At 49.7% G+C, this 25320-nt stretch overlaps 1 protein-coding gene across 1 annotated transcript in view; it reads right to left on the bottom strand.

The window, feature by feature from the left end:
- Positions 1–243: 243 nt before the first annotated feature.
- myg1 (myg1 exonuclease) overlaps positions 244–25320 on the bottom strand; it is a 108897-nt gene continuing 83820 nt past the window's right edge. The window contains exons 2-7 of the mRNA XM_087985770.1: positions 5472–5584; positions 4703–4862; positions 4409–4558; positions 2493–2615; positions 2200–2381; positions 244–478 (exon numbers count right to left, since the gene is read on the bottom strand). Coding sequence (XP_087841896.1) covers positions 286–478; positions 2200–2381; positions 2493–2615; positions 4409–4558; positions 4703–4862; positions 5472–5584 — 921 coding nt within the window. The 3' untranslated portion in view covers positions 244–285. The remainder of the gene's footprint in view (positions 479–2199; positions 2382–2492; positions 2616–4408; positions 4559–4702; positions 4863–5471; positions 5585–25320) is intronic.

Below are 25320 nucleotides of genomic sequence, written 5' to 3'. Positions count from 1 at the left end.
GCTGCGGCCCTGAGAACCTCTGTACCATCCCCCGGGACCTGTTCTCCGAACTGTGACCACGTTCCCCCCCGCGCGTCGGTCTGAATTAAAGATGGGTGGTGGTGGTGGTGGGAAGGTGTGCATCACCCCCCTCCCAGCATCTGAACAGCACCTGGGCTTCTGTTTATTTCTGGGGGGGGAGAGGGTGGGAAAACAGAGTCTGTCTGTCCCCGACCCACCACGAACGACAGCCAGACGCAAGTGAACGGTGCGGTAAGGTTTTATTGAGAGGTAAGGGACGGCGGCTCAGCTCGGCTCCGGAGGGGAGCTGGGCACCGTGGAATGTCGCAGGGTGGACCTCGCCATCTCCAGTGCCCCCTCCTCACTCAGATTCCCACCGATGAAGCCGCTGGCGTGGACGAAGACGCAGCCAGCGATCCCGCTCACAGCGGACAGCTCCCCGTCTCTCAGCCCCCGCCAGGCCTCGGGCAGGGACAGCCTGAAACAGACGGGCGGAAGGTTACACGGGAGGGGGTTACAGCCTGGAGCCTAATCGAGGGGCTCGGGGTTTATATACAGAATAACAGCTCCCCCCAGGGAGGGAGTTACAGCCTGGAATCTAATCGAGGGGCTCGGGGTTTATATACAGAATAACAGATACCCCGGGAGGGAGTTACAGACTGGAATCTAATCGAGGGGTTCGGGGGTGGGGTTTATATACAGAATAACAGATACCCCGGGAGGGAGTTACAGACAGGAATCTAATCGAGGGGTTCGGGGGTGGGGTTTATATACAGAATAACAGCTCCCCGGGGAGGCAGGGACAGACTGGGATCTGACCGAGGGGTTCGGGGTGGGGGTTATATACAGAATAACAGCTCCCCGGGGAGGGAGGGACAGACTGGGATCTGACCCAGGGGTTCGGGGTGGGGGTTATATACAGAATCACAGCTCCCGGGGAGGGAGGGACAGACTGGGATCTGACCCAGGGGTTCGGGGTGGGGGTTTTGTACAGAATAACAGCTCCCCGGGAGGGAGGGACAGACTGGGATCTGACCGAGGGGTTTGGGGTGGGGTTTATATACAGAATCACAGCTCCCCGGGAGGGAGGGACAGACTGGGATCTGACCGAGGGGTTTGGGGTGGGGGTTATATACAGAATCACAGCTCCCCGGGAGGGAGGGACAGACTGGGATCTGACCGGGGGGTTCGGGGTGGGGGTTATATACAGAATCACAGCTCCCCCCAGGGAGGGAGTGACAGACTGGGATCTGACCGAGGGGTTCGGGGTGGGGGTTATATACAGAATCACAGCTCCCTGGGGAGGGAGGGAGGGACAGACTGGGATCTGACCCAGGGGTTTGGGGTGGGGGTTATATACAGAATCACAGCTCCCCGGGGAGAGAGGGACAGACTGGGATCTGACCAAGGGGTTTGGGGTGGGGGTTTGGGGGGGGTTATATACAGAATCACAGCTCCCCGGGAGGGAGGGACAGACTGGGATCTGACCGAGGGGTTCGGGGTGGGGGTTATATACAGAATCACAGCTCCCCGGGAGGGAGGGACAGACTGGGATCTGACCGAGGGGTTCGGGGTGGGGGTTATATACAGAACCACAGCTCCCCGGGAGGGAGGGACAGACTGGGATCTGACCGGGGCGTTCAGGGAGGTGGTTATATACAGAATCACAGCTCCCCGGGGAGGGAGGGACAGACTGGGATGTGACCGAGGGCGTTCAGGGAGGTGGTTATATACAGAATCACAGCTCCCCGGGAGGGAGGGACAGACTGGGATCTGACCGAGGGGTTCGGGGGTGGGGGTTATATACAGAATCACAGCTCCCCGGGAGGGAGGGACAGACTGGGATCTGACCGAGGGGTTTGGGGTGGGGGTTATATACAGAATCACAGCTCCCCGGGAGGGAGGGACAGACTGGGATCTGACCGGGGGGTTTGGGGTGGGGGTTATATACAGAATCACAGCTCCCCGGGAGGGAGGGACAGACTGGGATCTGACCCAGGGGTTTGGGGTGGGGGTTATATACAGAATCACAGCTCCCCGGGAGGGAGGGACAGACTGGGATCTGACCGAGGGGTTCGGGGTGGGGGTTATATACAGAATCACAGCTCCCCGGGGAGGGAGGGACAGACTGGGATGTGACCGGGGGCGTTCAGGGAGGTGGTTATAAATCCCGAGTGACCGGTCACCGTGAGCACTCACCTGTTCTGGAATGAGTGTGGATGCTGAGGGACACACTGGACTCTCCACTGACCCTGCTGGTCCGTGAACAGCACAAACTTGATGGGAGTCCCGATCTTCAGCTCCTTCTCCAGCTCAAAGATGTGCTCCTTCCAGGGACAGCCCCCCTTCCCCAGGACCACGATCTCCCCGGAATTGTCAACCTGGGAAGGCAGAGGGCGAAAGGTGGCAGAGGGTTGGACGCTGGCCGCAGGACTCGAGACCCGTGCTGCCCCCGTCCCCCGTCCCCTCCCCCTCCGGACCCTGGCCCTGACCTTGAAGCGTTCCCGAATTGACTCCTGGACCAGTGAACGAGCAGGTAGCCACACTGTGTGGTAGTACTGGAGCCTGTCCAGGAACTCTGAGCCCACCAGTTTGACCGCCTTGCCGAATGCTTCCTGCAGAGACAGGGCGATGGGGGAAAATGAGGCAGGCCGTTAGGCCAGATCGCTGGGGAACAGCACCAGTTACTCACTCACACACACACACACACACACTCTCATTAACACTCTCACACTCACCATCAAGTCTCTCTCACACAGTCTGTCACTATCAAGCCCCATTCTCACTCTCTCACTATCAAACCCTATTCTCTCTCTCTCTCTCTCTCACACACAGTCTGTCACTATCAAGCCCCATTCTCACACTCACTCTCTCACTATCAAACCCTATTCTCTCTCTCTCTCTCTCTCACACACAGTCTGTCACTATCAAGCCCCATTCTCTCTCTCATGCTCTCACACACACACACACTCTCTCTCTCTCTCTCTCACACAGTCTGTCACTATCAAACCCTATTCTCTCTCTCTCATGCTCACACACACACACTCTCTCTCTCACACACAGTCTGTCACTATCAAGCCCCATTCTCTCTCTCATGCTCTCACACACACACACTCTCTCTCTCTCTCTCACACAGTCTGTCACTATCAAGCCCCATTTTCTCTCTCTCTCTCACGCTCACACACTCTCTCATTATCAAGCCCTATTCTCTCTCTCTCTCTCATACAGTCTGTCACGATCAAGCCCCATTCTCACACTCACTCTCTCACTATCAAACCCCATTCTCTCTCATGCTCACACACACACACACACACACACACAGTCTGTCACTATCAAGCCCCATTTTCACACACTCTCTCACTATCAAACCCCATTCTCTCTCTCTCATGCTCACACACACTCTCTCTCATACAGTCTGTCACGATCAAGCCCCATTCTCACACTCACTCTCTCACTATCAAACCCCATTCTCTCTCATGCTCACACACACACACACACACACACACACAGTCTGTCACTATCAAGCCCCATTTTCACACACTCTCTCACTATCAAACCCCATTCTCTCTCTCTCACGCTCACACACACTCTCTCTCACACAGTCTGTCACTATCAAGCCCCATTTTCACACTCACTCTCTCACTATCAAACCCCATTCTCTCTCTCTCATGCTCACACACACTCTCTCTCTCACACAGTCTGTCACTATCAAGCCCCATTTTCTCTCTCTCTCTCACGCTCACACACTCACTCTCTCACTATCAAACCCCATTCTCTCTCTCTCATGCTCACACACACTCTCTCTCTCACACAGTCTGTCACTATCAAGCCCCATTTTCTCTCTCTCTCTCACGCTCACACACACTCTCTCTCTCACACAGTCTGTCACTATCAAGCCCCATTTTCTCTCTCTCTCTCACGCTCACACACACTCTCTCTCACACAGTCTGTCACTATCAAGCCCCATTTTCTCTCTCTCTCTCACGCTCACACACACTCTCTCTCTCACACAGTCTGTCACTATCAAGCCCCATTTTCTCTCTCTCTCTCACGCTCACACACACTCTCTCTCTCACACAGTCTGTCACTATCAAGCCCCATTTTCTCTCTCTCTCTCACGCTCACACACACTCTCTCTCTCACACAGTCTGTCACTATCAAGCCCCATTTTCTCTCTCTCTCTCACGCTCACACACACTCTCTCTCTCACACAGTCTGTCACTATCAAGCCCCATTTTCTCTCTCTCTCTCTCACGCTCACACACACACACTCTCATTATCAAGCCCTATTCTCTCTCTCTCTGTCTCTGTCTGTCTGTCACTCCCACACTCCGTCCCTCGTGGGCGCGCACACACACACACACACGTCCAGCTCCCCCCTCCCCCCTCCCCTCCCCCCAACCCCGACCTCTGTGTCTGGGTCCTCTGTGTTCCAGACTGGGTTAAGGTAGCTGACCCGGGAGCTGAGGTTGGTGGTCACATTGTAGCGGGTTTCCCCGTCGCACTGTGAGATCCCGTTATCGATCGCGTCTACTTCCTCCACAAAATTTTCGTAGAGCTGCGAGGGAGGGAAAGAGGGTGGGACAGGGTTAGACGGAGTCAGACAGACAGAGAGCGGGGACAGGTCAGTCCCATCCTGTGTTCCAGTGCGGGAGCTCAGTTCCCCATCCCCTCCCCTCCCCTCCTCACGGCAGAGACCCACCTTGTCGTACAGGACGTCTAGCCGGGGGTCCGTCCAGTCAGTCTGCAGCAGCTGAGCCAGGACCCTCCTCCCAAAGTGAGCGTAGACCAGGCCCGCACTGCTCAGCTTCGTCACAAAGCGGGACCCCTGCTTTACACTCGCCAGGGTCTCCGCAAATGACCTGCAAACGGGGAGGGGGGGGGGGGGGGAGAGACAGAGAGAAGGGGGACAGAGAGAGAACAGACATAAAAAGAGGGGAGAGAGAGAGAGAGAGAAAGAGGGAGAAAGATGGGGTGGTGACAGAGAGAGAGAGAGGGGAGGGAAACAGACAGAGACAGGGGGCGACAGGGTGGGAGAGAGAGAGAGAAACAGACTGTTAGCATGAGACCATTCAGCCCCTCCTCCTCCTCCTCCTCCAGCCTGTCACACAGGAAGAGGAAGCCATTCTGCCCCCTTATCATGGCCTTTTGTACACGAACAGCACGAGGCCATTCAGCCCCTCACAGTAGGCACAGTGTTAAATCAGACCTTGCCTGCACTGTGTCACACATCCACCTTGTGCCTGAGGGGCCGTCCACACGGTAAACGGGGAGGGTGGGGGGGACGACGATGGAAACTGCCAGCCCGGGCCCACACAGCCAGGAGGAGGAGGAGGAGGGAAGGAAGGAAGGAGAGAAAGAGAGAGAGAGACTCCCAACTTCAAACCAATTCAGAAACAGAACCGTCCGTAAAGCGGAGGGTGAGAAACCTGCACCGTCCCTGGGCATGCCGACAGGGTCGGTGTGGTTACCTCTGGTGGTGGTCATAGCGGTGTCGCTCAGGGTCATACACACCCCCCACATCCACAACCACATCGCACGTCTCCAGCAGCTGGGGGTCTCGTGTTCGAATAATCTCCGCGTCCTGTGAACCAAGAAACAGACACGTTACCCTGCTGAATAAACCCTGACTCTGTACGGTTACACAGTGAGTGACCCTTACCCTGCTGAATAAACCCTGACTCTGTACGGTTACACAGTGAGTGACCCTTACCCTGCTGAATAAACACTGACTGTACGGTTACACAGTGAGTGACCCTTACCCTGCTGAATAAACACTGACTCTGTACGGTTACACAGTGAGTGACCCTTACCCTGCTGAATAAACCCTGACTCTGTACAGTTACACAGTGAGTGACCCTTACCCTGCTGAATAAACACTGACTCTGTACGGTTACACAGTGACCCTTACCCTGCTGAATAAACACTGACTCTGTACGGTTACACAGTGAGTGACCCTTACCCTGCTGAATAAACACTGACTCTGTACGATTACACAGTGAGTGACCCTTACCCTGCTGTATAAACCCTGACTCTGTACGATTACACAGTGAGTGACCCTTACCCTGCTGAATAAACCCTGACTCTGTACGATTACACAGTGAGTGACCCTTACCCTGCTGTATAAACCCTGACTCTGTACGATTACACAGTGAGTGACCCTTACCCTGCTGTATAAACCCTGACTCTGTACGGTTACACAGTGAGTGACCCTTACCCTGCTGTATAAACCCTGACTCTGTACGGTTACACAGTGAGTGACCCTTGCCCTGCTGAATAAACACTGACTCTGTACGGTTACACAGTGAGTGACCCTTACCCTGCTGAATAAACACTGACTCTGTACGGTTACACAGTGAGTGACCCTTACCCTGCTGAATAAACACTGACTCTGTACGGTTACACAGTGAGTGACCCTTACCCTGCTGAATAAACCCTGACTCTGTACGGTTACACAGTGAGTGACCCTTACCCTGCTGAATAAACACTGACTCTGTACGATTACACAGTGAGTGACCCTTACCCTGAATAAACCCTGACTCTGTACGGTTACACAGTGAGTGACCCTTACCCTGCTGAATAAACCCTGACTCTGTACAGTTACACAGTGAGTGACCCTTACCCTGCTGAATAAACCCTGACTCTGTACGGTTACACAGTGACCCTTACCCTGCTGAATAAACACTGACTCTGTACAGTTACACAGTGAGTGACCCTTACCCTGCTGAATAAACCCTGACTCTGTACGGTTACACAGTGAGTGACCCTTACCCTGCTGAATAAACCCTGACTCTGTACAGTTACACAGTGAGTGACCCTTACCCTGCTGAATAAACCCTGACTCTGTACGGTTACACAGTGACCCTTACCCTGCTGAATAAACACTGACTCTGTACAGTTACACAGTGAGTGACCCTTACCCTGCTGAATAAACCCTGACTCTGTACGGTTACACAGTGAGTGACCCTTACCCTGCTGAATAAACCCTGACTCTGTACGGTTACACAGTGAGTGACCCTTACCCTGCTGAATAAACACTGACTCTGTACGGTTACACAGTGAGTGACCCTTACCCTGCTGAATAAACACTGACTCTGTACGGTTACACAGCGAGTGACCCTTACCCTGCTGTATAAACACTGACTCTGTACGGTTACACAGTGAGTGACCCTTACCCTGCTGAATAAACCCTGACTCTGTATGGTTACACAGTGAGTGACCCTTACCCTGCTGTATAAACACTGTCTCTGTACGGTTACACAGCGAGTGACCCTTACCCTGCTGAATAAACACTGACTCTGTACGGTTACACAGTGAGTGACCCTTACCCTGCTGAATAAACACTGACTCTGTACGGTCACACAGTGAGTGACCCTTACCCTGCTGAATAAACACTGACTCTGTACGGTTACACAGCGAGTGACCCTTACCCTGCTGTATAAACACTGACTCTGTACGGTTACACAGTGAGTGACCCTTACCCTGCTGAATAAACCCTGACTCTGTACGGTTACACAGTGAGTGACCCTTACCCTGCTGTATAAACACTGTCTCTGTACGGTTACACAGCGAGTGACCCTTACCCTGCTGAATAAACACTGACTCTGTACGGTTACACAGTGAGTGACCCTTACCCTGCTGAATAAACCCTGACTCTGTACGGTTACACAGTGAGTGACCCTTACCCTGCTGAATAAACACTGACTCTGTACGGTTACACAGTGAGTGACCCTTACCCTGCTGAATAAACACTGACTCTGTACGGTTACACAGTGAGTGACCCTTACCCTGCTGAATAAACACTGACTCTGTACGGTTACACAGCGAGTGACCCTTACCCTGCTGTATAAACACTGACTCTGTACGGTTACACAGTGAGTGACCCTTACCCTGCTGAATAAACCCTGACTCTGTACGGTTACACAGTGAGTGACCCTTACCCTGCTGTATAAACACTGTCTCTGTACGGTTACACAGCGAGTGACCCTTACCCTGCTGAATAAACACTGACTCTGTACGGTTACACAGTGAGTGACCCTTACCCTGCTGAATAAACACTGACTCTGTACGGTCACACAGTGAGTGACCCTTACCCTGCTGAATAAACACTGACTCTGTACGGTTACACAGCGAGTGATCCTTACCCTGCTGAATAAATCCTGATTCTGTACGGTTACACAGTGAGTGACCCTTACCCTGCTGAATAAATCCTGACTCTGTACGGTTACACAGTGAGTGACCCTAACCCTGCTGAAAAAAAAAAAACTCTGTACGGTTACACAGCGAGTGACCCTTACCCTGCTGAATAAACACTGACTCTGTACGGTTACACAGTGAGTGACCCTTACCCTGCTGAATAAACCCTGACTCTGTACAGTTACACAGTGAGTGACCCTTACCCTGCTGAATAAACCCTGACTCTGTACGGTTACACAGTGAGTGACCCTTACCCTTCTGAAAAAACACTGACTCTGTACAGTTACACAGTGAGTGACCCTTACCCTGCTGAATAAACACTGACTGTACGGTTACACAGCAAGTGACCCTTACCCTGCAGAATAAACACTGACTCTGTACGGTTACACAGTGAGTGACCCTTACCCTGCTGAATAAACCCTGACTCTGTACAGTTACACAGTGACCCTTACCCTGCTGAATAAACCCTGACTCTGTGCGGTTACACAGTGACCCTTACCCTGCTGAATAAACACTGACTCTGTACGGTTACACAGCGAGTGACCCTTACCCTGCTGAATAAACACTGACTCTGTACAGTTACACAGTGAGTGACCCTTACCCTGCTGAATAAACACTGACTGTACGGTTACACAGCAAGTGACCCTTACCCTGCAGAATAAACCCTGACTCTGTATGGTTACACAGTGAGTGACCCTTACCCTGCTGAATAAACACTGACTCTGTACGGTTACACAGTGAGTGACCCTTACCCTGCTGAATAAACCCTGACTCTGTACAGTTACACAGTGACCCTTACCCTGCTGAATAAACCCTGACTCTGTGCGGTTACACAGTGACCCTTACCCTGCTGAATAAACACTGACTCTGTACGGTTACACAGCGAGTGACCCTTACCCTGCTGAATAAACACTGACTCTGTACGGTTACACAGTGAGTGACCCTTACCCTGCTGAACAAACACTGACTCTGTACAGTTACACAGTGAGTGACCCTGACCCTGCCGAATAAACCCTGACTCTATACGGTTACACAGTGAGTGACCCTTACTCTGCCGAATAAACCCTGACTCTGTACACTTACACAGTGAGTGACCCTTACCCTGCTGAATAAACACTGACTCTGTACGGTTACACAGTGAGTGACCCTTACCCTGCTGAATAAACACTGACTCTGTACGGTTACACAGTGAGTGACCCTTACCCTGCTGAATAAACCCTGACTCTGTACGGTTACACAGTGAGTGACCCTTACCCTGCTGAATAAACACTGACTCTGTACGGTTACACAGCGAGTGACCCTTACCCTGCTGAATAAACCCTGACTCTGTACGGTCACACAGTGAGTGACCCTTACCCTGCTGAATAAACACTGACTCTGTACGGTTACACAGTGAGTGACCCTTACCCTGCTGAATAAACACTGACTCTGTACAGTTACACAGTGAGTGACCCTGACCCTGCCGAATAAACCCTGACTCTATACGGTTACACAGTGAGTGACCCTTACCCTGCCGAATAAACCCTGACTCTGTACACTTACACAGTGAGTGACCCTTACCCTGCTGAATAAACACTGACTCTGTACGGTTACACAGTGAGTGACCCTTACCCTGCCGAATAAACCCTGACTCTGTACACTTACACAGTGAGTGACCCTTACCCTGCTGAATAAACACTGACTCTGTACGGTTACACAGTGACCCTTACCCTGCTGAATAAACCCTGACTCTGTACGGTTACACAGTGAGTGACCCTTACCCTGCTGAATAAACCCTGACTCTGTACGGTTACACAGTGAGTGACCCTTACCCTGCTGAATAAACACTGACTCTGTACAGTTACACAGTGAGTGACCCTTACCCTGCTGAATAAACACTGACTCTGTACGGTTACACAGTGAGTGACCCTTACCCTGCTGAATAAACCCTGACTCTGTACGGTTACACAGTGAGTGACCCTTACCCTGCTGAATAAACACTGACTCTGTACGGTTACACAGTGAGTGACCCTTACCCTGCTGAATAAACACTGACTCTGTACGGTTACACAGCGAGTGACCCTTACCCTGCTGTATAAACACTGACTCTGTACGGTTACACAGTGAGTGACCCTTACCCTGCTGAATAAACACTGACTCTGTACGGTTACACAGTGAGTGACCCTTACCCTGCTGAATAAACACTGACTCTGTACGGTTACACAGCAAGTGACCCTTACCCTGCTGTATAAACACTGACTCTGTACGGTTACACAGTGAGTGACCCTTACCCTGCTGAATAAACCCTGACTCTGTACGGTTACACAGTGAGTGACCCTTACCCTGCTGTATAAACACTGTCTCTGTACGGTTACACAGCGAGTGACCCTTACCCTGCTGAATAAACACTGACTCTGTACGGTTACACAGTGAGTGACCCTTACCCTGCTGAATAAACCCTGACTCTGTACGGTTACACAGTGAGTGACCCTTACCCTGCTGTATAAACACTGACTCTGTACGGTTACACAGTGAGTGACCCTTACCCTGCTGAATAAACCCTGACTCTGTACGGTTACACAGTGAGTGACCCTTACCCTGCTGTATAAACACTGTCTCTGTACGGTTACACAGCGAGTGACCCTTACCCTGCTGAATAAACACTGACTCTGTACGGTTACACAATGAGTGACCCTTACCCTGCTGAATAAACACTGACTCTGTACGGTGACACAGTGAGTGACCCTTACCCTGCTGAATAAACACTGACTCTGTACGGTTACACAGCGAGTGACCCTTACCCTGCAGAATAAACACTGACTCTGTACGGTTACACAGTGAGTGACCCTTACCCTGCTGAATAAACACTGACTCTGTACGGTTACACAGTGAGTGACCCTTACCCTGCTGAATAAACACTGACTCTGTACGATTACACAGTGACCCTTACCCTGCTGAATAAACACTGACTCTGTACGGTTACACAGTGACGCTTACCCTGCTGAATAAACCCTGACTCTGTACAGTTACACAGTGACCCTTACCCTGCTGAATAAACCCTGACTCTGTACGGTTACACAGTGACCCTTACCCTGCTGAATAAACACTGACTCTGTACGGTTACACAGTGAGTGACCCTTACCCTGCTGAATAGACACTGACTCTGTATGGTTACACAGCGAATGACCCTTACCCTGCTGAATAAACACTGACTCTGTACGGTTACACAGTGAGTGACCCTTACCCTGCTGAATAAACACTGACTCTGTACGGTTACACAGTGAGTGACCCTTACCCTGCTGTATAAACCCTGACTCTGTACGATTACACAGTGAGTGACCCTTACCCTGCTGTATAAACCCTGACTCTGTACGGTTACACAGTGAGTGACCCTTACCCTGCTGTATAAACCCTGACTCTGTACGGTTACACAGTGAGTGACCCTTGCCCTGCTGAATAAACACTGACTCTGTACGGTTACACAGTGAGTGACCCTTACCCTGCTGAATAAACACTGACTCTGTACGGTTACACAGTGAGTGACCCTTACCCTGCTGAATAAACACTGACTCTGTACGGTTACACAGTGAGTGACCCTTACCCTGCTGAATAAACCCTGACTCTGTACGGTTACACAGTGAGTGACCCTTACCCTGCTGAATAAACACTGACTCTGTACGATTACACAGTGAGTGACCCTTACCCTGAATAAACCCTGACTCTGTACGGTTACACAGTGAGTGACCCTTACCCTGCTGAATAAACCCTGACTCTGTACAGTTACACAGTGAGTGACCCTTACCCTGCTGAATAAACCCTGACTCTGTACGGTTACACAGTGACCCTTACCCTGCTGAATAAACACTGACTCTGTACAGTTACACAGTGAGTGACCCTTACCCTGCTGAATAAACCCTGACTCTGTACGGTTACACAGTGAGTGACCCTTACCCTGCTGAATAAACCCTGACTCTGTACAGTTACACAGTGAGTGACCCTTACCCTGCTGAATAAACCCTGACTCTGTACGGTTACACAGTGACCCTTACCCTGCTGAATAAACACTGACTCTGTACAGTTACACAGTGAGTGACCCTTACCCTGCTGAATAAACCCTGACTCTGTACGGTTACACAGTGAGTGACCCTTACCCTGCTGAATAAACCCTGACTCTGTACGGTTACACAGTGAGTGACCCTTACCCTGCTGAATAAACACTGACTCTGTACGGTTACACAGTGAGTGACCCTTACCCTGCTGAATAAACACTGACTCTGTACGGTTACACAGCAAGTGACCCTTACCCTGCTGTATAAACACTGACTCTGTACGGTTACACAGTGAGTGACCCTTACCCTGCTGAATAAACCCTGACTCTGTATGGTTACACAGTGAGTGACCCTTACCCTGCTGTATAAACACTGTCTCTGTACGGTTACACAGCGAGTGACCCTTACCCTGCTGAATAAACACTGACTCTGTACGGTTACACAGTGAGTGACCCTTACCCTGCTGAATAAACACTGACTCTGTACGGTCACACAGTGAGTGACCCTTACCCTGCTGAATAAACACTGACTCTGTACGGTTACACAGCGAGTGACCCTTACCCTGCTGTATAAACACTGACTCTGTACGGTTACACAGTGAGTGACCCTTACCCTGCTGAATAAACCCTGACTCTGTACGGTTACACAGTGAGTGACCCTTACCCTGCTGTATAAACACTGTCTCTGTACGGTTACACAGCGAGTGACCCTTACCCTGCTGAATAAACACTGACTCTGTACGGTTACACAGTGAGTGACCCTTACCCTGCTGAATAAACCCTGACTCTGTACGGTTACACAGTGAGTGACCCTTACCCTGCTGAATAAACACTGACTCTGTACGGTTACACAGTGAGTGACCCTTACCCTGCTGAATAAACACTGACTCTGTACGGTTACACAGTGAGTGACCCTTACCCTGCTGAATAAACACTGACTCTGTACGGTTACACAGCGAGTGACCCTTACCCTGCTGTATAAACACTGACTCTGTACGGTTACACAGTGAGTGACCCTTACCCTGCTGAATAAACCCTGACTCTGTACGGTTACACAGTGAGTGACCCTTACCCTGCTGTATAAACACTGTCTCTGTACGGTTACACAGCGAGTGACCCTTACCCTGCTGAATAAACACTGACTCTGTACGGTTACACAGTGAGTGACCCTTACCCTGCTGAATAAACACTGACTCTGTACGGTCACACAGTGAGTGACCCTTACCCTGCTGAATAAACACTGACTCTGTACGGTTACACAGCGAGTGACCCTTACCCTGCTGAATAAATCCTGATTCTGTACGGTTACACAGTGAGTGACCCTTACCCTGCTGAATAAATCCTGACTCTGTACGGTTACACAGTGAGTGACCCTAACCCTGCTGAATAAACACTGACTCTGTACGGTTACACAGCGAGTGACCCTTACCCTGCTGAATAAACACTGACTCTGTACGGTTACACAGTGAGTGACCCTTACCCTGCTGAATAAACCCTGACTCTGTACAGTTACACAGTGAGTGACCCTTACCCTGCTGAATAAACACTGACTCTGTACGGTTACACAGTGTGTGACCCTTACCCTGCTGAATAAACCCTGACTCTGTACGGTTACACAGTGAGTGACCCTTACCCTGCTGAAAAAACACTGACTCTGTACAGTTACACAGTGAGTGACCCTTACCCTGCTGAATAAACACTGACTGTACGGTTACACAGCAAGTGACCCTTACCCTGCAGAATAAACACTGACTCTGTACGGTTACACAGTGAGTGACCCTTACCCTGCTGAATAAACCCTGACTCTGTACAGTTACACAGTGACCCTTACCCTGCTGAATAAACCCTGACTCTGTGCGGTTACACAGTGACCCTTACCCTGCTGAATAAACACTGACTCTGTACGGTTACACAGCGAGTGACCCTTACCCTGCTGAATAAACACTGACTCTGTACAGTTACACAGTGAGTGACCCTTACCCTGCTGAATAAACACTGACTCTGTACGGTTACACAGCAAGTGACCCTTACCCTGCAGAATAAACACTGACTCTGTACGGTTACACAGTGAGTGACCCTTACCCTGCTGAATAAACCCTGACTCTGTACAGTTACACAGTGACCCTTACCCTGCTGAATAAACCCTGACTCTGTGCGGTTACACAGTGACCCTTACCCTGCTGAATAAACACTGACTCTGTACGGTTACACAGCGAGTGACCCTTACCCTGCTGAATAAACCCTGACTCTGTACAGTTACACAGTGAGTGACCCTTACCCTGCTGAATAAACACTGACTCTGTACGGTTACACAGTGAGTGACCCTGACCCTGCCGAATAAACCCTGACTCTATACGGTTACACAGTGAGTGACCCTTACTCTGCCGAATAAACACTGACTCTGTACAGTTACACAGTAAGTGACCCTTACCCTGCTGAATAAACCCTGACTCTGTACGGTTACACAGTGAGTGACCCTTACCCTGCTGAATAAACACTGACTCTGTACGGTTACACAGCGAGTGACCCTTACCCTGCTGTATAAACACTGACTCTGTACGGTTACACAGTGAGTGACCCTTACCCTGCTGAATAAACACTGACTCTGTACGGTTACACAGTGAGTGACCCTTACCCTGCTGAATAAACACTGACTCTGTACGGTTACACAGTGAGTGACCCTTACCCTGCTGAATAAACACTGACTCTGTACGGTTACACAGTGAGTGACCCTTACCCTGCTGAATAAACCCTGACTCTGTACGGTTACACAGTGAGTGACCCTTACCCTGCTGAATAAACACTGACTCTGTACGGTTACACAGTGAGTGACCCTTACCCTGCTGAATAAACACTGACTCTGTACGGTTACACAGCGAGTGACCCTTACCCTGCTGTATAAACACTGACTCTGTACGGTTACACAGTGAGTGACCCTTACCCTGCTGAATAAACACTGACTCTGTACGGTTACACAGTGAGTGACCCTTACCCTGCTGAATAAACACTGACTCTGTACGGTTACACAGCAAGTGACCCTTACCCTGCTGTATAAACACTGACTCTGTACGGTTACACAGTGAGTGACCCTTACCCTGCTGAATAAACCCTGACTCTGTACGGTTACACAGTGAGTGACCCTTACCCTGCTGTATAAACACTGTCTCTGTACGGTTACACAGCGAGTGACCCTTACCCTGCTGAATAAACACTGACTCTGTACGGTTACACAGTGAGTGACCCTTACCCTGCTGAATAAACCCTGACTCTGTACGGTTACACAGTGAGTGACCCTTACCCTGCTGTATAAACACTGACTCTGTACGGTTACACAGTGAGTGACCCTTACCCTGCTGAATAAACCCTGACTCTGTACGGTTACACAGTGAGTGACCCTTACCCTGCTGTATAAACACTGTCTCTGTACGGTTACACAGCGAGTGACCCTTACCCTGCTGAATAAACACTGACTCTGTACGGTTACACAGTGAGTGACCCTTACCCTGCTGAATAAACACTGACTGTACGGTTACACAGCAAGTGACCCTTACCCTGCTGAATAAACACTGACTCTGTACGGTTACACAGTGAGTGACCCTTACCCTCCTGAATAAACACTGACTCTGTACGGTTACACAGCGAGTGACCCTTACCCTGCAGAATAAACACTGACTCTGTACGGTTACACAGTGAGTGACCCTTACCCTGCTGAATAAACCCTGACTCTGTACAGTTACACAGTGACCCTTACCCTGCTGAATAAACCCTGACTCTGTACGGTTACACAGTGACCCTTACCCTGCTGAATAAACACTGACTCTGTACGGTTACACAGTGAGTGACCCTTACCCTGCTGAATAGACACTGACTCTGTATGGTTACACAGCGAATGACCCTTACCCTGCTGAATAAACACTGACTCTGTACGGTTACACAGTGAGTGACCCTTACCCTGCTGAATAAACACTGACTCTGTACGGTTACACAGTGAGTGACCCTTACCCTGCTGTATAAACCCTGACTCTGTACGATTACACAGTGAGTGACCCTTACCCTGCTGTATAAACCCTGACTCTGTACGGTTACACAGTGAGTGACCCTTACCCTGCTGTATAAACCCTGACTCTGTACGGTTACACAGTGAGTGACCCTTGCCCTGCTGAATAAACACTGACTCTGTACGGTTACACAGTGAGTGACCCTTACCCTGCTGAATAAACACTGACTCTGTACGGTTACACAGTGAGTGACCCTTACCCTGCTGAATAAACACTGACTCTGTACGGTTACACAGTGAGTGACCCTTACCCTGCTGAATAAACCCTGACTCTGTACGGTTACACAGTGAGTGACCCTTACCCTGCTGAATAAACACTGACTCTGTACGATTACACAGTGAGTGACCCTTACCCTGAATAAACCCTGACTCTGTACGGTTACACAGTGAGTGACCCTTACCCTGCTGAATAAACCCTGACTCTGTACAGTTACACAGTGAGTGACCCTTACCCTGCTGAATAAACCCTGACTCTGTACGGTTACACAGTGACCCTTACCCTGCTGAATAAACACTGACTCTGTACAGTTACACAGTGAGTGACCCTTACCCTGCTGAATAAACCCTGACTCTGTACGGTTACACAGTGAGTGACCCTTACCCTGCTGAATAAACCCTGACTCTGTACAGTTACACAGTGAGTGACCCTTACCCTGCTGAATAAACCCTGACTCTGTACGGTTACACAGTGACCCTTACCCTGCTGAATAAACACTGACTCTGTACAGTTACACAGTGAGTGACCCTTACCCTGCTGAATAAACCCTGACTCTGTACGGTTACACAGTGAGTGACCCTTACCCTGCTGAATAAACCCTGACTCTGTACGGTTACACAGTGAGTGACCCTTACCCTGCTGAATAAACACTGACTCGGTACGGTTACACAGTGAGTGACCCTTACCCTGCTGAATAAACACTGACTCTGTACGGTTACACAGCAAGTGACCCTTACCCTGCTGTATAAACACTGACTCTGTACGGTTACACAGTGAGTGACCCTTACCCTGCTGAATAAACCCTGACTCTGTATGGTTACACAGTGAGTGACCCTTACCCTGCTGTATAAACACTGTCTCTGTACGGTTACACAGCGAGTGACCCTTACCCTGCTGAATAAACACTGACTCTGTACGGTTACACAGTGAGTGACCCTTACCCTGCTGAATAAACACTGACTCTGTACGGTCACACAGTGAGTGACCCTTACCCTGCTGAATAAACACTGACTCTGTACGGTTACACAGCGAGTGACCCTTACCCTGCTGTATAAACACTGACTCTGTACGGTTACACAGTGAGTGACCCTTACCCTGCTGAATAAACCCTGACTCTGTACGGTTACACAGTGAGTGACCCTTACCCTGCTGTATAAACACTGTCTCTGTACGGTTACACAGCGAGTGACCCTTACCCTGCTGAATAAACACTGACTCTGTACGGTTACACAGTGAGTGACCCTTACCCTGCTGAATAAACCCTGACTCTGTACGGTTACACAGTGAGTGACCCTTACCCTGCTGAATAAACACTGACTCTGTACGGTTACACAGTGAGTGACCCTTACCCTGCTGAATAAACACTGACTCTGTACGGTTACACAGTGAGTGACCCTTACCCTGCTGAATAAACACTGACTCTGTACGGTTACACAGCGAGTGACCCTTACCCTGCTGTATAAACACTGACTCTGTACGGTTACACAGTGAGTGACCCTTACCCTGCTGAATAAACCCTGACTCTGTACGGTTACACAGTGAGTGACCCTTACCCTGCTGTATAAACACTGTCTCTGTACGGTTACACAGCGAGTGACCCTTACCCTGCTGAATAAACACTGACTCTGTACGGTTACACAGTGAGTGACCCTTACCCTGCTGAATAAACACTGACTCTGTACGGTCACACAGTGAGTGACCCTTACCCTGCTGAATAAACACTGACTCTGTACGGTTACACAGCGAGTGACCCTTACCCTGCTGAATAAATCCTGATTCTGTACGGTTACACAGTGAGTGACCCTTACCCTGCTGAATAAATCCTGACTCTGTACGGTTACACAGTGAGTGACCCTAACCCTGCTGAATAAACACTGACTCTGTACGGTTACACAGCGAGTGACCCTTACCCTGCTGAATAAACACTGACTCTGTACGGTTACACAGTGAGTGACCCTTACCCTGCTGAATAAACACTGACTCTGTACGGTTACACAGTGTGTGACCCTTACCCTGCTGAATAAACCCTGACTCTGTACGGTTACACAGTGAGTGACCCTTACCCTGCTGAAAAAACACTGACTCTGTACAGTTACACAGTGAGTGACCCTTACCCTGCTGAATAAACACTGACTGTACGGTTACACAGCAAGTGACCCTTACCCTGCAGAATAAACACTGACTCTGTACGGTTACACAGTGAGTGACCCTTACCCTGCTGAATAAACCCTGACTCTGTACAGTTACACAGTGACCCTTACCCTGCTGAATAAACCCTGACTCTGTGCGGTTACACAGTGACCCTTACCCTGCTGAATAAACACTGACTCTGTACGGTTACACAGCGAGTGACCCTTACCCTGCTGAATAAACACTGACTCTGTACAGTTACACAGTGAGTGACCCTTACCCTGCTGAATAAACACTGACTCTGTACGGTTACACAGCAAGTGACCCTTACCCTGCAGAATAAACACTGACTCTGTACGGTTACACAGTGAGTGACCCTTACCCTGCTGAATAAACCCTGACTCTGTACAGTTACACAGTGACCCTTACCCTGCTGAATAAACCCTGACTCTGTGCGGTTACACAGTGACCCTTACCCTGCTGAATAAACACTGACTCTGTACGGTTACACAGCGAGTGACCCTTACCCTGCTGAATAAACACTGACTCTGTACGGTTACACAGTGAGTGACCCTTACCCTGCTGAATAAACCCTGACTCTGTACGGTTACACAGTGAGTGACCCTTACCCTGCTGAATAAACACTGACTCTGTACGGTTACACAGCGAGTGACCCTTACCCTGCTGAATAAACCCTGACTCTGTACGGTCACACAGTGAGTGACCCTTACCCTGCTGAATAAACACTGACTCTGTACGGTTACACAGTGAGTGACCCTTACCCTGCTGAATAAACACTGACTCTGTACGGTTACACAGTGAGTGACCCTTACCCTGCTGAATAAACACTGACTCTGTACAGTTACACAGTGAGTGACCCTGACCCTGCCGAATAAACCCTGACTCTATACGGTTACACAGTGAGTGACCCTTACCCTGCCGAATAAACCCTGACTCTGTACACTTACACAGTGAGTGACCCTTACCCTGCTGAATAAACACTGACTCTGTACGGTTACACAGTGAGTGACCCTTACCCTGCTGAATAAACCCTGACTCTGTACGGTTACACAGTGAGTGACCCTTACCCTGCTGAATAAACACTGACTCTGTACAGTTACACAGTGAGTGACCCTTACCCTGCTGAATAAACACTGACTCTGTACGGTTACACAGTGAGTGACCCTTACCCTGCTGAATAAACCCTGACTCTGTACGGTTACACAGTGAGTGACCCTTACCCTGCTGAATAAACACTGACTCTGTACGGTTACACAGTGAGTGACCCTTACCCTGCTGAATAAACACTGACTCTGTACGGTTACACAGCGAGTGACCCTTACCCTGCTGTATAAACACTGACTCTGTACGGTTACACAGTGAGTGACCCTTACCCTGCTGAATAAACACTGACTCTGTACGGTTACACAGTGAGTGACCCTTACCCTGCTGAATAAACACTGACTCTGTACGGTTACACAGCAAGTGACCCTTACCCTGCTGTATAAACACTGACTCTGTACGGTTACACAGTGAGTGACCCTTACCCTGCTGAATAAACCCTGACTCTGTACGGTTACACAGTGAGTGACCCTTACCCTGCTGTATAAACACTGTCTCTGTACGGTTACACAGCGAGTGACCCTTACCCTGCTGAATAAACACTGACTCTGTACGGTTACACAGTGAGTGACCCTTACCCTGCTGAATAAACCCTGACTCTGTACGGTTACACAGTGAGTGACCCTTACCCTGCTGTATAAACACTGACTCTGTACGGTTACACAGTGAGTGACCCTTACCCTGCTGAATAAACCCGGACTCTGTACGGTTACACAGTGAGTGACCCTTACCCTGCTGTATAAACACTGTCTCTGTACGGTTACACAGCGAGTGACCCTTACCCTGCTGAATAAACACTGACTCTGTACGGTTACACAGTGAGTGACCCTTACCCTGCTGAATAAACACTGACTGTACGGTTACACAGCAAGTGACCCTTACCCTGCTGAATAAACACTGACTCTGTACGGTTACACAGCGAGTGACCCTTACCCTGCAGAATAAACACTGACTCTGTACGGTTACACAGTGAGTGACCCTTACCCTGCTGAATAAACCCTGACTCTGTACAGTTACACAGTGACCCTTACCCTGCTGAATAAACCCTGACTCTGTACGGTTACACAGTGACCCTTACCCTGCTGAATAAACACTGACTCTGTACGGTTACACAGTGAGTGACCCTTACCCTGCTGAATAAACACTGACTCTGTACGGTTACACAGTGAGTGACCCGTACCCTGCTGTATAAACACTGACTCTGTACGGTTACACAGTGAGTGACCCTTACCCTGCTGAATAGACACTGACTCTGTATGGTTACACAGCGAATGACCCTTACCCTGCTGAATAAACACTGACTCTGTACGGTTACACAGCGAGTGACCCTTACCCTGCTGAATAAACCCTGACTCTGTACAGTTACACAGTGACCCTTACCCTGCTGAATAAACACTCTGTACAGTTATACAGTGAGTGACCCTTACCCTGCTGAATAAACACTGACTCTGTACAGTTACACAGCGAGTGACCCTTACCCTGCTGAATAAACCCTGACTCTGTACGGTTACACAGTGAGTGACCCTTACCCTGCTGAATAAACACTGACTCTGTACGGTTACACAGTGAGTGACCCTTACCCTGCTGAATAAACCCTGACTCTGTACGGTTACACAGTGAGTGACCCTTACCCTGCTGAATAAACACTGACTCTGTACAGTTACACAGTGAGTGACCCTGACCCTGCTGAATAAACACTGACTCTGTACGGTTACACAGTGAGTGACCCTTACCCTGCTGAATAAACACTGACTCTGTACAGTTACACAGTGAGTGACCCTGACCCTGCCGAATAAACCCTGACTCTATACGGTTACACAGTGAGTGACCCTTACCCTGCCGAATAAACCCTGACTCTGTACACTTACACAGTGAGTGACCCTTACCCTGCTGAATAAACCCTGACTCTGTACGGTTACACAGTGAGTGACCCTTACCCTGCTGAATAAACACTGACTCTGTACAGCTACACAGTGAGTGACCCTTACCCTGCTGAATAAACACTGACTCTGTACGGTTACACAGTGAGTGACCCTTACCCTGCTGAATAAACCCTGACTCTGTACAGTTACACAGTGAGTGACCCTTACCCTGCTGAATAAACACTGACTCTGTACGGTTACACAGTGAGTGACCCTTACCCTGCTGAATAAACCCTGACTCTGTACGGTTACACAGTGAGTGACCCTTACCCTGCTGAATAAACACTGACTCTGTACAGCTACACAGTGAGTGACCCTTACCCTGCTGAATAAACACTGACTCTGTACGGTTACACAGTGAGTGACCCTTACCCTGCTGAATAAACCCTGACTCTGTACGGTTACACAGTGAGTGACCCTTACCCTGCTGAATAAACACTGACTCTGTACGGTTACACAGCAAGTGACCCTTACCCTGCTGTATAAACACTGACTCTGTACGGTTACACAGTGAGTGACCCTTACCCTGCTGAATAAACCCTGACTCTGTACAGTTACACAGTGACCCTTACCCTGCTGAATAAACCCTGACTCTGTACGGTTACACAGTGAGTGACCCGTACCCTGCTGAATAAACCCTGACTCTGTACGGTTACACAGTGAGTGACCCTTACCCTGCTGTATAAACACTGTCTCTGTACGGTTACACAGCGAGTGACCCTTACCCTGCTGAATAAACACTGACTCTGTACGGTTACACAGTGAGTGACCCTTACCCTGCTGAATAAACCCTGACTCTGTACGGTTACACAGTGAGTGACCCTTACCCTGCTGTATAAACACTGACTCTGTACGGTTACACAGTGAGTGACCCTTACCCTGCTGAATAAACCCTGACTCTGTACGGTTACACAGTGAGTGACCCTTACCCTGCTGTATAAACACTGTCTCTGTACGGTTACACAGCGAGTGACCCTTACCCTGCTGAATAAACACTGACTGTACGGTTACACAGCAAGTGACCCTTACCCTGCTGAATAAACACTGACTCTGTACGGTTACACAGCGAGTGACCCTTACCCTGCAGAATAAACACTGACTCTGTACGGTTACACAGTGAGTGACCCTTACCCTGCTGAATAAACCCTGACTCTGTACAGTTACACAGTGACCCTTACCCTGCTGAATAAACCCTGACTCTGTACCCTTACACAGTGAGTGACCCTTACCCTGCTGAATAAACACTGACTCTGTACGGTTACACAGTGACCCTTACCCTGCTGAATAAACACTGACTCTGTACAGTTACACAGCGAGTGACCCTTACCCTGCTGAATAAACACTGACTCTGTACGGTTACACAGTGAGTGACCCGTACCCTGCTGAATAAACCCTGACTCTGTACGGTTACACAGTGAGTGACCCTTACCCTGCTGAATAAACCCTGACTCTGTACGGTTACACAGTGAGTGACCCTTACCCTGCTGAATAAACACTGACTCTGTACGGTTACACAGCGAGTGACCCTTACCCTGCTGTATAAACACTGACTCTGTACGGTTACACAGTGAGTGACCCTTACCCTGTTGAATAAACCCTGACTCTGTACGGTTACACAGTGAGTGACCCTTACCCTGCTGAATAAACACTGACTCTGTACGGTTACACAGTGAGTGACCCTTACCCTGCTGAATAAACACTGACTCTGTATGGTAACACAGCAAGTGACCCTTACCCTGCTGTATAAACACTGACTCTGTACGGTTACACAGTGAGTGACCCTTACCCTGCTGAATAAACCCTGACTCTGTACGGTTACACAGTGAGTGACCCTTACCCTGCTGTATAAACACTGTCTCTGTACGGTTACACAGCGAGTGACCCTTACCCTGCTGAATAAACACTGACTCTGTACGGTTACACAGTGAGTGACCCTTACCCTGCTGAATAAACACTGACTGTACGGTTACACAGCAAGTGACCCTTACCCTGCTGAATAAACACTGACTCTGTACGGTTACACAGCGAGTGACCCTTACCCTGCAGAATAAACACTGACTCTGTACGGTTACACAGTGAGTGACCCTTACCCTGCTGAATAAACCCTGACTCTGTACAGTTACACAGTGACCCTTACCCTGCTGAAGAAACACTGACTCTGTACAGTTACACAGTGAGTGACCCTTACCCTGCTGAATAAACACTGACTCTGTACGGTTACACAGTGAGTGACCCTTACCCTGCTGAATAGACACTGACTCTGTATGGTTACACAGCGAATGACCCTTACCCTGCTGAATAAACACTGACTCTGTACGGTTACACAGCGAGTGACCCTTACCCTGCTGAATAAACCCTGACTCTGTACAGTTACACAGTGACCCTTACCCTGCTGAATAAACACTGACTCTGTACGGTTACACAGTGAGTGACCCTTACCCTGCTGTATAAACACTGACTCTGTACGGTTACACAGCGAGTGACCCTTACCCTGCTGAATAAACCCTGACTCTGTACGGTTACACAGTGAGTGACCCTTACCCTGCTGAATAAACCCTGACTCTGTACGGTTACACAGTGAATGACCCTTACCCTGCTGAATAAACCCTGACTCTGTACGGTTACACAGCGAGTGACCCTTACCCTGCTGAATAAACCCTGACTCTGTACGGTTACACAGCGAGTGACCCTTACCCTGCTGAATAAACCCTGACTCTGTACGGTTACACAGTGAGTGACCCTTACCCTGCTGAATAAACACTGACTCTGTACAGTTACACAGTGAGTGACCCTTACCCTGCTGAATAAACACTGACTCTGTACGGTTACACAGTGAGTGACCCTTACCCTGCTGAATAAACACTGACTCTGTACGGTTACACAGTGAGTGACCCTTACCCTGCTGAATAAACACTGACTCTGTACAGTTACACACTGAGTGACCCTGACCCTGCTGAATAAACACTGACTCTGTACGGTTACACAGTGACCCTTACCCTGCTGAATAAACACTGACTCTGTACAGTTACACAGCGAGTGACCCTTACCCTGCTGAATAAACACTGACTCTGTACGGTTACACAGTGACCCTTACCCTGCTGAATAAACACTGACTATGTACGGTTACACAGTGAGTGACCCTTACCCTGCTGAATAGACACTGACTCTGTATGGTTACACAGCGAATGACCCTTACCCTGCTGAATAAACACTGACTCTGTACGGTTACACAGTGAGTGACCCTTACCCTGCTGAATAAACACTGACTCTGTACGGTTACACAGTGAGTGACCCTTACCCTGCCGAATAAACCCTGACTCTATACGGTTACACAGTGAGTGACCCTTACCCTGCCGAATAAACCCTGACTCTGTACACTTACACAGTGAGTGACCCTTACCCTGCTGAATAAACACTGACTCTGTACGGTTACACAGTGACCCTTACCCTGCTGAATAAACACTGACTCTGTACAGTTACACAGCGAGTGACCCTTACCCTGCTGAATAAACACTGACTCTGTACGGTTACACAGTGACCCTTACCCTGCTGAATAAACACTGACTATGTACGGTTACACAGTGAGTGACCCTTACCCTGCTGAATAGACACTGACTCTGTATGGTTACACAGCGAATGACCCTTACCC

This window comes from Chiloscyllium plagiosum, unplaced genomic scaffold (genome assembly GCF_037043375.1).
Source record: "Chiloscyllium plagiosum isolate Xiang-an unplaced genomic scaffold, Cpla_swu_hap1 HiC_scaffold_236, whole genome shotgun sequence".
Lineage (NCBI taxonomy): Eukaryota > Metazoa > Chordata > Chondrichthyes > Orectolobiformes > Hemiscylliidae > Chiloscyllium > Chiloscyllium plagiosum.
This window is presented reverse-complemented; position numbering and strand designations above follow the sequence as displayed.